Below are 13,875 nucleotides of genomic sequence, written 5' to 3' on the forward strand. Positions count from 1 at the left end.
CGCCAATAAACAGTTTGATGAAGTGCTAAAATAGGTTTTGAATCATCTAAGTTATCACATTTTCCATTAAAAGAATTATGGCATTATTATATTATTTTTAATCGAGGTGCCTGGGCACAGTGCAAATATTGTATCCATGCCATTTCAATATTTACCATACCATGGCACACAAACTAAGAAGTATTTCTATCTGTGAGTATTGGAGGATGTAATTGTGATGCTTCCTGCAAGAAAATAACAACCTAAGCTGAGTGAGTGAATTTGGTTTTACACTGGTCTTGAGCAATATTCTAGCAATATCACAGTGAGGGACACCAGAAATGGGCTTCACACATTGTTCCCATCTGGGAAATCGAACCTTGGTTTTTGGCATGACAAGCAAACGCATTAACCACTAGGCTATTTGACCATTCCACAACCTCAGCAGATACAGTGTGGGTAATGCTGCTGAATAACCATGGATCATAATCTGGATGAATCATGATGAGCAGATCCTTGCAACAAAGGTATACAACTCTGCTGAGTGACTGTCTGTTGCTTAGATCAAGGAACCATCAAAACTCTTTGTAATCAATCACTTAAAATGCAGGATACTTTTAGACATAGTGTAACAAAAACAAATACAGGAAACTTATAATTAGTGCTATCCCTTTCCGTTCCAAAAATATATCACCAATGAATCCACTCAGGAGGTGATTTTTGAAACTGGTGATGATTAGTATTTTGTTAAATATGTTCTGCTAAAAACTGAGTCGCGCAAACAACATCACACACTTTCTTGTGGAGGGTTTGGCTGTTGAAAACAAGCACAGGAGCTAAAGAAAAAATACTTTTTTTCTATTTTTACTTCATTTTCTCAACCACTGTTATATAAATTTCCAATTTTACTAAATGACAACAATTACATCACATTTTTCAAAATGCAGTTTCAGTTTGCATTTCATGAATTTACATAAGGGGTCACCATGACCTGAGTTACATGAAAAAGTGCACCTTCTGATGGAGGAAATTAGCATGGAAAATGTTGTTTTTTAACTTAAAGGACAATTTCAGCAGTAGTAAGGGTTGAGGAAAACATGTAAGTGGTTTAATAGTATCAATTATTGTATCAGTGGTTCATCGTAAACGCAGGAAATGTTCCATTCATCATCATAAACTATTTCTACAAGGTTATCAGTCTGTATACAGTACGAGAATACAAATTACTATGGAATTTGGCCGACGATTTTACCATCATGCATGAAATAATCCAAAAGGCAACAGTCTGCTGAACAAAGCCTTAATAGCCCTTCCCGTAATGGGTGGTTTCATGTCTCCTAAATCTGGTCAAACAAACTTTGATTACCATAAATACCATTTTAAAATCATTTGATATGGACAAATTTTTCTTTGTATTTGAAAATAGTTAAATACATTTCTGAAAAAACAATTCAAATTAGTCACTATGTCATGAAAGATGAAAATCGATTTAAGTGTAAATCTAGTTTTGAGATGACCCCTCCAATTTTATGCCACAGCTGGGTGTGTGATAACTAACATATAGATACAGTCCATGCTTTACTGGAATCACATGTGCCAGGGATTAAGACAGGATGGAATATAAAATATGCTGGAAATGATACCGAGATCAAGGAACTGACAGCTACAACATGCTGTGAAAATACAAGGGGTACAATCATGTCTCATTCATTACAGGATCAATGGAACTCTGCAAGGATTGACACTGAATTCATGACATTGAATCATTGTCTGCTGAACATTCGTTCGATGCTCTCCGTGCAGCCGTCAGTGGAAATCATTGATCACATCAAATTTTCATGTTTTGGGATGGTTATCAAATATGCATTCCAAATTAAGACAAATAAAATTAACACGTTCAGACCTGTAACGGGAAAAATAGTCTCTGCTTAATATCTGATGACACCTCATGGCATTTTATTCAAATTCCCACTTCCAATTCCAAAAACTGTAAATGTGACCTACCAAAGGATTAGACATGGTTTTGCAGCACTTCTAGCAATCATTCTCCCATCCATCCCTTTTCTACCTGCACAGATAATATGAAAGAAAAGGTAGACCTACATTAAACCTAAACTCAACCTATCTCATTTTCAAATCAGACACACTGAAATGCAGAAAGAGACAATTCTTTGTTTGATTCCCACACAGGAAGTATTGTCTGGGGCAAGAGAGAAAACAAGGGTGGTAACACTCATCAATATTATCTGCTAGCTGTTTGTACTCATAATATTCTCGTGAAGATAACTCAAGAGTTCATCGTGATAAAGTATCAATTCTCCTTATCCAGACATGCTTTGCCAATTTGTCTACCTACATATCTGTAACACTTAAACTCAGAGAGCACCTGCAGTTCTTAGTTAAGCTTATGGCCATGGGAAAGCACTCCATTGGAATGTTATTTGCTGACAAAGGAAAATACCAACACTAAATTGACTAATCCTGAAAAGTAGTCCCAAGTGAAGTGACTCTACCTCCACACGAAAGGCTGGCTTTAAGTTTCAATATGAAGGCATGAAAGTCTTTAAATAGATAGAGCTTTTTATTACTTTAATATGGTGCCTTACATCTTAAAGACTAACTTTTGACAGCTTCAGACTGACCTAGTTCATTTTGATTTAAGTATATGAAGACAAAATGTTTCTTACACACAGAGATCATTGTAATGTAAACACTTTTAACATACTGCAATGATTGACAGCATTATTACAGGCATTTTGGAACAGTGTAAAATATACCCTAACCTTCCTATTCTGAAGAATGACTTTGGGGTAGCCTAGTGCTTAAAGCAGTCGCGTATCACACCAAAGACTCAGGTTGAAATCCCATAAGGGTGCAATGTGTGAAGCCTATTTCTGGAGTCCCCCATTATATTATTGCTGGATTATTGCTAAAAGCAGATTTAACTAAACTCACTCACTCACTATTCTAATGATGAATTTGCACTGTTCAACAGGACTAAATCTCCCTCCTCGAATCCAACATTTTCAGATGTTCAGCACCAAGGTTGTTGATCTGTTCCTGATCATAATGATATATATGCATGACATATATGGATTTTTTTAACTATCTGGACACCATGTAAATATAAACAAATAATATGATAGACTTACCTTCCCTGGCTGCCAGACCAGCTTCAGGTACATGTTCATATATTCCATAATCCGATCCACTATCCGATATATCACCATCATTGTCCCCGACCTCAAGGTACTCATTTTCCTGTCCGTCCTCCATCGTACGAGAAGAACGTTTGAGTCGGGACACACCGGCTTTCCATTTTCTCCCAGCATTACAATTTTTGTTTGTTTCCAAATTATTCACTTGTTCTACGAAATCTGACACCTTCAAACCACTGGCAAATATAGATTCCTCTTTGCGTTTAAAAGAATCTGTTTTTGTGAGTTTAGTTGTAGAAGGTTTAGATGCTATTTCCGAAACACGATTTTTAAGTTCAATATGGTCAACCTCTGATCCCCGTCGCTCAAAACTTTCTGTAGGAACACCACGTTCAAAATCAAATTTCAACCTCTGGAATCGCTCTGTGCTCATTTTCCGAGATACCATTTTCCTAATGTCTGCTCCCGGGCCAACTACATCCAGTTTTTCGCCCCCAGACATCTTTCTCGGTGGAGGTTTGCTGGCTGATGTTCTTGTTGTGGCAGTTGATGTCAGCATGTTCTTTCTTTCTTGAATAATACTGGCAGCAGATCGTTCACTTGGTTTCGAAAAATCCTTCTTCTTTGTGACATCACTTGTCCTCTTGGTAAAATCACTTGTCCTTTTAGTAATTTCAGGTTTGGCCACAGTAACTGTTTTTGAACTTTTAGGTTCTTCCTTCTTGGTATCCTTGACATCGACCTGTCTTGACCTCCTTTCAGGTTTGACCTCTGTTGTTGTTTTGACTGAAGGCACCCAAGCCTCGATACTTGATGGAGTTTTCTTATTGGAGTCACCAATCCTCTGAATGGGAATTTCACGCTCGATCTTCGTCTGCGTCTTTGTGTCATGTTTTGACTGAGCAGAAGACACAAAGTTACTTAAAACATTCCTAGCATTTTTCTTTTCTAACCAGCTCGGTTGCGAACTGGAGGAGTCTGTTTTAAGTTTGACATCCTGTTTCAAATCTAATATACCACCAACTTTGCCTTTGTTCTTATCAGACCATGGAATAGGAGCATCAAGTGATACCTTAGATCCTACCTTCCGCTCAGACTGCGTTATTTCCACTGTTCTCGTCCTGCTTGCAAGAGGACCTTTAACTTCAGTAGAATATTTAGAAACAACTGTCCTGTCTGCAGAGTCCCCAAAGCGCGAGGTTTTTGACACAAATGTTTTATCCGAACTATCACTGAACCTAGATGCCGCACTAGTTTTGTCAGTGGTGTCCCGAAACCTAGACACCCCACTCCTTCCTCCAGAACTGACTGCGCTCAGCTTCGTGTCATCGCTACTGGAATGATGGGCAACTGGAATTTCAACTCGTATACTGCTATCTGGAGTATCTGAACGAGGACTTGGTAAGTATTTTGGTTTTGCCCGACCAACCAGCTTTGGGCTACCACTACCTGTACTTACTGGACTGGCACAGTCGCTTCGAGATCGTGAACTGTCCTCTTTTGATGATGCACTGTCGAAACTTTCTACAGAGGTCACTCTATCTAGGTTTAACCTGGGAACACTGAATTCTTTAGGCTTATCATTTGCACTAAATGAGAACACACTAGTTTTGGAGGACTGTGGAGATTTGTTGCCAGCCTTCGACAGATCTGGTGAACTTTGACTCACAGTTCCTGCAAGTGTTTCACTTGGTCGTGGTGTGTCTTTATAATATCCCGTCCTGTTAGCCCGATATTTGGCTAGAAGATCAGAACTGCTAGATGATGTGTCCTTTGACAAGTTAACATTCCCAGTGCTGCCACCATACTCTCTTTTCAGGTCCGTTTTTGTAGAGGTCAAGGACACAGCCTTGATTCCCGAATCATCCTTGTTGCGTGACCTTGGACTTATTCCAGAAGCAGATGTAGAAGTTGTTTTAACCACTTTGGTTTCTGTTTTAGTTTTAGTTGTTTCTTTGTCATCTTTTGAATGATCAAACATTGCCTTAAGATCCTTCACATTTGCTGGTTTCAACGGGGTCCTGATGCTACGAGTAGATGTTGTAGTTGTTGTCCGAGATGTCACACCCCTCCCCATCGCTCTCGCTCCCTCCATTTCTGTCGTCTTAAGTTTTACTCCAAATCTACTACCTGGATCCATATGTTGCGCACCTGTACGCAGTCGCCATAATCCTCCATCTGATCATAACTGCTGAGCAATCAAAATTTATACAAACCAAATGTCACAGAGACATTCCAAAATGTTTATCTCGTAACACTGTGAGTCAACATTGGTGGCACCTCTCACCAATCCAACAAATTCCACAAATCAGCTGATTCTGGGATACTACACACTGTCCCTCTATGTAATCATATCACCAAGGTTCCACTCATGCCTCACATCTCTGTGTCAGCTTCATTACAGATCTTCTCTCATGGTCCACATTTCTGTAACAAAAGGAAACAGTTTTAGCAAATACAAAGCACTTCTGATTAAGGAAAAGAGACTTTGACGCTTAGTAAAACATAAATCTGAAACACTCTGCAATTTTTTTAACGATATGGCCACTTGGCAACATGTTTGTAGTACCTGTAACATCGTTATCACCAGGATGAATGCAATAGAAAATTGGTAAAAGTTCAAAAATAGACACTGACTTAACAAGTCATAAATATTAATCAATGGATGAAAATAAAAATGTCACAAACTTGTCATGTTTGGGTATACTGTATCTATTATATAACAACAATTTATTGTATTATATCCCTTGTCCAATACAACATGAAGCAATACTTCAGCAATGACACAGACCAGAAAATGTGTCTGGACCAAATAATCATGTGATTTGTATTACTGCAACAAAATACTCTATAAGGGTATACTGGCACATACACACAGTCAACTGAGTCACCAAGCTTGGCCACCAGATGCATCAAGATAGCGTCACTGACAAGGAGCAGTTCAGGTGCTTAGAATTCAATTATTGAACACAGATTCCATAAATGATTCTGCGACCGCAAATGAGTGGTAAAAGCTCTCCCATTTCCCAAAATAATCATGCAAACATCACATACTCATAACAATCTTTGCATGAAGCTATATATCATAAGCATGTGTTCATCAACCACTATTTAATTAACCACATAATGAAAACATTTCACCCTACAGGGACTCCTCAGGCATACTGTAGCACTGGCCATGCTGACACTGATACACCATTTGCACTGGCAGTCAATTTCTTGCTTAATTGAAGCTGACATACAAATGATTAAACACATATGACTCTTCAGCATGTCATCAAAATGCAAAATGGGATCTCAAACATGCTTAAGATGGCTGGGGTTCCCTAGGTTGTCCTGACCCCTAAACAAAGATCCTCAGCTATCCCGGTCACCTGGTAATAGGGTTGGGTTGACCTAGATCTGGTCAGAGGCTAATATTCACTCTGTCTAGGAATATCTGAGGAGAAATTCCAAAATGGGAATTAAATTGCCCCAGTCATGTTATTATAATTTAGCTAATATCAGTGATGACATTGTTTTAGTGTATCTCCTGATGGGACTCAACCAAAACAAAAGTACTAGAATAGGCACTTTGCCGAGAAAGTGTAATCCCAAATATAACACAGTTTACATCTGACTGCTTTCTAAATGGCTTTGTGTATTTGTGAAGTGTAATTCACTGATATCAAGGAAGAGAAAAACGAAATAGCACCTTTTGCTTAGTTTCACATAGGTGAATGCAATGAAATTAGAAATATAATATTTTTGTGATGAAATTCACAATTTTTCTGAAAACAGTTACAATTTCCCAATTTGACCAAGACAGGTAGTTTTGAACTCCTGTATCAGCAGTCATCCTGCAGGTATATGCTGCCATAAAACTCAGATATTGCTGAGTATGGAATTAAACAAAAATATACGCAAAATCAGATATAACCTCATTATTTCAAAACACAAGTTATCATAGTTCTTAACAGTGGGAGGTAGGGTAGCCTACTGAATAAAGCATTTGCTCATCACGCTGAAGGCTTGGGATCAGTTTGAACACCATGAACCTCACCTTTCAAAATTCCTGAATCCGCCTATGCACAAGGCCTTTTACTGAGAAAGTGTAATCCCAAATGAAATGTTAGAAACAGCAATGTCTACCTTCTTGAGGTTTAACGACACACTATCAACCTAGTCCCTGTTACAACCATAACAACCTGTTACAATATTCACTACTGTCCTCACAAACACTGTGTAAGACAGCTACAGAGGACTGTCGTACATGCTGACAAAACAAAGTCATACAAGATCAGCATAAGGTTGTAAATATTCGGATATTTGTTAAAGTGCGCGACTTCCTGTCTCATCAGTCAGCAACATGTGTGTCCGGACAGCCGAGCCCGTGATGATAAGGATAAATCTCTGGACTAACCCAGTAACATACACAAACAAGTACCTGCAAGTCTTGATGGTTGAATGCAAGTAAGGATTAGACACATAACTTCATAGCATATACTTCAGTAACAGTGGGTGAGTTTAGTTTTACACCACTTTCACAATATAATACACCAATATCACAGTGGAGCACACCATAAATAGGAATCAAACCCAGGTTTTTGGCATGGTAAACAAGTGCTTTAACCATTGGGCCAACCCACCAGCCTTTCGATAACAGTGTTGAAGTTCAACCTGCTGTCAATGGACAAGACAGTTAGATTAATATGTAGTGTATGCTTTCTCACTGTAGTTTAAATTGTAAACATTTATTGAGTTGAATCCTATTCAGTATTAGAACCCAGAGAGTAAGGCTGAGTCTTGTAATTGCCAGCCGACAAGGCCGGCAGTCGAACCAACCCAGCTACCCTGGCTTCAACATAAACGGTCCAACAACTAGTAGTCCTGATCACATACTTCGTTTATTCTTCTTACAAGTGTAAATTGGCCCTTTATCCAATGACTAAAAAACACAGTGTATTCAATTCCACAGTCATTTTTGATAGAAAGAGACATACAGAGATACAAGTCACGCTGAATAAAAGTCACGCTGGAGGTACACATTTAAAATACACACTGAGGACTTGCATTTAGTAAACAATAATGCACATCATTTGTGGATAATCAGACAATTGAAATGCCTTTATCATTCCAAAACTTGCAACAATAATATTGTCGATAAATAGTCTTCTTAGATGCCAATATTCATCCCAAAGTCTAAAACAGGTATCTGTAAACATTCCTTAAATTTATCTTAAAAATGTCAAATTAATATGTTCAATATAAGAAGTCCATTTCTGGTGTCCCCCGCCATGCTGGAATATTGCTGAAAGTAGTGTGAAACCATACTCACTCACTCATTGTACTTAACAGTACAAGTAAGTAGAAACAGGTCTTGATCAGTATTAGGTTACTGACAAAATCAATGAGAAAGTTTTTAAAATCCAAATTTTGAACAAACTAACAGTTTCCCTGTTAGCCAGCCAGGGTTACTTAGTCTAGACTCCTGGACAAATCCCTTGACATGAGAAGGTCAGTCTCAGTCCCTTTCTTATACCCTTCTGAGATACGACTCCTACATATTATATTTAGAGCACCGCAAACAAGCAGCGTATTTCTTTATATATGTCAGGTAGCATGGTCAGAGGACCTGTTATGTGAAACACCTCAGCAATCAATCTTAGATCATGGCAATTGCAATTTATTTAAGAACACTTTTAACGTGTGTGCTCATGTAACTGAGTATTCTAGGGCCTTAATAGCAATGTATTGAGCTACAACAACACATCTTCAGGACAACACAATAAAACATGACTTTGCAAACAGATTTTAAGACTAATTACATATTCTAAAGAACTAATTTAAATTCACTGAAACAAACTAATGCAATAAATAAAGTATCTAACTTAATTTAAAGAAACTTGAAATGACCAGTCAGTTCTATCTTCCACTGAACAGTAATGGAATAAGAAGCATATTGACAACCACCTATTTCCGTTTCTCCCCGAGATATCCTGGCCACTCTGCATGACAGAGGAAGTGAAACTTACGACCCAGCTTACCATGCAAAGTTACTGTGTGACCATCGGCAGACTCAACAGCTCATTCGGTCATTGCCATAAGTGTGTCTTTTTCATAAGCTTGTAAACTAATGAAAATAGCTTCAATTTCAACGAACAATGTACACATAAGTGGCCTCATGCTCTCGCTATCAAGATTTCATTTGGCCTAAATGACACCAAAGAATAGAAAATTGATTGAGAGAAATACATGTGTACATCTTTGTCTCAGATGTGGATACAGTGTGTGAAGCCCGCCTGTGTCTCCACCATGATATTGTTTGTAAAACTCATGACTCACAAACTCTTGTGTACAAAATCCTAAATTTGTGTTGGTTTGTCATGATGTATAACTAACAATCATCAACATTGTTGCTGTACAAGGTTGGCCTGAATATAGTTCAGTTTGGACCAGACAAGCCAGTGATTGCCATTATGAACACTGTTCTACCCCTTTGATTACAACAGCAACAATGACCAACATCCAGTCTCCTTTGTAATCGTGCTCCTCAAGCAGTAATCACATCCTTGGGACACCAAAGTTAACACATTGTTAGAATCAAACCCAGACCGACAGAACTACTAGCAACTCTTATGACTCACAAACCTTCACATCTCATGAGTCTGAAGCCTGACAGAAAACATTACCAGCACAAGTACAATGTACCTCAAGAAACACAGGGATCTTGTACCTCGAGCAGCACAGGCATTATGTACCTCGAGCAGCACAGGCATCATGTACCTCAAGCAGCACAGGGATCATGTACCTCAAGCAACACAGGCATCATGTACCTCAAGCAGCACAGGGATCATGTACCTCAAGCAGCACAGGCATCATGTACCTCAAGCAGCACAGGGATCTTGTACCTCAAGCAGCACAGGCATCATGTACCTCGAGCAGCACAGGTATCATGTACCTCAAGCAGCACAGGTATCATGTACCTCAAGCAGCACAGGGATCTTGTACCTCAAGCAGCACAGGCATCTTGTACCTCAAGCAGCACAGGCATCTTGTACCTCGAGCAGCACAGGCATCATGTACCTCAAGCAGCACAGGCATCATGTACCTCAAGCAGCACAGGGATCATGTACCTCAAGCAGCACAGGTATCATGTACCTCAAGCAGCACAGGGATCATGTACCTCAAGCAGCACAGGCATCATGTACCTCAAGCAGCACAGGTATAATGTACCTTGGGACCAAATCCAGCTTTACTCAGTGGAATCAAACCCAGACCCACAATGTTAGCTGAATGCCTACTGCCAACCACTAACTCTCATGACTGACAAGCTGACACCGCTTCAAAGACTGAAACCTGACTGAAAATGTCCCCAGCATAGGCTCAACAATGGCCTTGAACATGTTTATTGATCCAAGTTCCATCCAGACTCCAATAACATGGCCATCAATTTGAGCTGCTTCACATACACTGATGATACGGACCATTACACAACTGTGGCGATATCACTCAAATCATGAAAATCCATTGTTTTCAAGTACAAGAATAAATATGAAGATACATCAATATAACGTAAATTATGGAAACAATATCCTCACGGCTATAAAACCATAACATCAAGGTTGTTAAACCATATCATAAAAGAGATATATAAATTCATCATCATCATCATCATCATCATCAAGCTTACTTACTATCAATGGTTATTGTCCCAAGACGGACAGGACAAACTCACTTGGAACATGCAGTCATAATTGATGCATACAACCAATAAACACGTAACTCGCAACTATACTAACCATCAAACGTTTGAACTCTCTAGTGTATAAGTAGCCTCATCTTTCAGTCAAATGTTCTAAACCAGATTCTGTAAAGAAATTAAACAATTTTTAAAGGTAGTGTTTACACTTGAACTGATGGACTGTGAAACAAATTCGTAATGTTGAAAAGATTATTCATGAGTTCGATACATGGTGAAACTCAGTAAGAACTGGTGAATTCAGCATTCAGTTTTCATTTCACAACATAAACTGTCCCTGTAATCAGCCGGAGAAGTGAGTGAGTGAGTGAGTTTTATTTTTACGCCACTTTTCGCAACATTTCAGCATTATCAGAGCAGAGGACACAAGCAATGGACTGTGAGTCTGAGAAGTCTGTTCTTTTTCAAATCTTTCTGTTTTTAAACATACACAGGCAAAATTACTCATGTGCTGAATAAATTATTCACATGCAACATAGGCTGGTGTCACCAATCCCTGAGCACACTTTTGATTTTCAGCTGCTGTTGATCATTTTGTTCAACATGAAGTAGTGAGTGAGTGAGGAAGTTGGGTTTGCACTACTTTTAGCAACATTCCGGCAATATCACAGCAGGGGAACACCAGAAATACACTTCACACATATAGTCCATTTGGCTCAAAAGTGGACTGATGAATTGCAGTCTAGCTTGAAAACTAATAAGCATAACATACTCAGTGAAACGCTGATCATAATCAGAACATCATACCAACTCTGTGATGTTTTTGCAGAATACTTTTCCTTGAAATATAAAAGATGTTTCACAAACTGTCATTAAAATATAGACACTGTTCACTATTTGTTACGAGGGAGGAGAGCAGAGAAAGGGACAGCATGTCTGTTAAAGAACTTTTTTTATTATTAGGACAAAAATTCTGCAAAAACCTGATAGACTTGTTACGATGTTTTGATTTTGATCAGCGCTGCATTGAGTATGGTATGCTTATTAGGTTCTGAGTTACACCGCAATTCATCGGTCCGCTTTTGAGCCAAACATCCATGCAGGAAATAAAACCAGGGTCTTTAGCATGACAAGCGAAGGCCTTGACCACTAGGCTACTTCATCGCCCCTCAATATGGAGTAAACACAAATATGAATATGAGTAAGTCATGAATAACTAATGAACATACATAACTAATGAAGTCTTTCTTGTAGTGACTTGGTCTCCCATGACAGGACATAATTAATCTTTTTAAACATTTTGAATTAAATTCAGTACAGTTCACCCTGAATGATAATCCAGAACAGAGTTTCCGGCACTGGGCGTTCATTTACAAAGCATAAGTGCCCCACAAATAATCTAATGATTCACTTATCCGGAACAACAGCACAGGCATTGCAAGTGTCAGCCACAAACACTATTGAGTTGTTCACTGGTCACAAGCAGAGCAGTTGATGTACCCTAAATGTTTGTTTATGTTCAAAGAGATCAAAGCACGGGTACAAATCTTTAAGCAGACAAATGCTTTTGTAGCCATCGCTTGATTTGGCAGACGACAAGAGATTTAGCGTTGTCTCTTTTCCATCGATTCGCATTTACAAAACATCAGTAATTTCAATACATCATGTGAGATTCAATGTTATTCCAGCTAAAGAAACACTATCATAAAGTACCAGATGGGGAACACTGAAAATAATAGAAGAGCACTCAGCCAATCAGATAACAACATTTATGTGTGAGGCAAAATAACATACAATGTCCACACATGAGGATGCACAGTTCTGATCTCATCATATTTGGGATAGCAGGAAGTCAATTATTTTTAGTCCTGTGACACTTGACTGGACAACTGTTACTTCCTAAGCACAGTCAATATTTAAGTTATAAGGGAGGGAAAAGGTTTTTATACCGCATTTGACAATATTCCAACAACATCATGGCAGGGGACATCAGAAATGGACTTTACATACTGTACCCATCTGGGGAATCAAAAGTGGGATTTCTTCATGACGAGCAAACACATTAACCACTAGGCTACCCCACCACAGTCAACCCTACAAAAATTATATGTATCAGAATCACTGTGTGTCATGTTGACACAATTCAAACACAGTCACTGTCCAGTGTCACACTGGTTTGCAGTTGTACAAAGCAACCTAAAAATACTATTAAGATAATCGTACGTCTATGTTAGGTTATAGGAGTTACGTAACCTTCAGACAGTCATACACCTACGTTAAGGTATGGGCGTTACAGTAACCATACACTTAAGATAGTTGTACATGCATGTTCAGGTATGGGAGTTTGCGTCACCTTAAGATTTTAACATTTCTGTAATTGTCTTTGCATAAACCTAGCGCTAGATCTTTTGAATCTCAGGGCCCTACATTCAAGCACCACAGCAGAAAGCCTTAAGACTTCCCTTCAGTTGTAACACTTCATTATAACAACTGATCTCAAGTTGATAGGGTCTTATGACAAATATTTGCATCAAGCTTACCATGGCTATTGTGACCTAGAATTCCAATCAGCATCTGTAATTAGCAAGGCCAGATATAGCCACAGGGGGAGTTTTGATGCTAATCTCTGTATATACTTTTTTTATTATGCTGGAACACTACTAAAGCCTCATCAAACCAACACACAATACACTGCAATTGCTCTATGGTCCAGCACCCTGGGGCAATTAGTGTGGACTATCACAGGATGTTGGATCTACCAAAGCAGTAGGTCCTCCATATTCCATAGGAAAGGAGGTGTGGGGTAGCTTGCAGGGAGAACGGGTGGAGGTAACAGGTGGAGGTGTGGAGTGGAGGTGGGGTGGAGACTGGAAGTGTGATTTCGGGTACGATGTTTGAAACACTTTTCTCGATTACATGCCTTTCATAATAATGCCACATAGTGTCAAAAAGTTGCACACAACCCAACTCACCAAAAGCAGACATAGGAATTTCCTTATCTTCGTTACGTAAATCAGCGTATGTCGCGGAATACGTGTCTGTCAACATACTCTATTC

The 13,875-nt window shown here is 38.9% G+C and overlaps 1 protein-coding gene across 3 annotated transcripts in view; it reads right to left on the bottom strand.

Moving 5' to 3' along the window:
* Positions 1-13,875, bottom strand: part of LOC137267580 (uncharacterized) — a 65,926-nt gene that overhangs the window by 41,088 nt on the left and 10,963 nt on the right. For 2 of the 3 annotated variants that reach the window (XM_067802065.1, XM_067802066.1), the window contains exon 2: positions 3,132-5,564. In XM_067802065.1, coding sequence (XP_067658166.1) covers positions 3,132-5,277 — 2,146 coding nt within the window. In that variant the 5' untranslated portion in view covers positions 5,278-5,564. Of the gene's footprint in view, positions 1-3,131; positions 5,565-7,179; positions 7,398-13,875 lie in introns of those variants that run through there. The other variant, XM_067802064.1, reaches the window with a different exon arrangement.

This window comes from Haliotis asinina, chromosome 16 (genome assembly GCF_037392515.1).
Source record: "Haliotis asinina isolate JCU_RB_2024 chromosome 16, JCU_Hal_asi_v2, whole genome shotgun sequence".
In the NCBI taxonomy this organism is placed as follows: Eukaryota; Metazoa; Mollusca; class Gastropoda; order Lepetellida; family Haliotidae; genus Haliotis; species Haliotis asinina.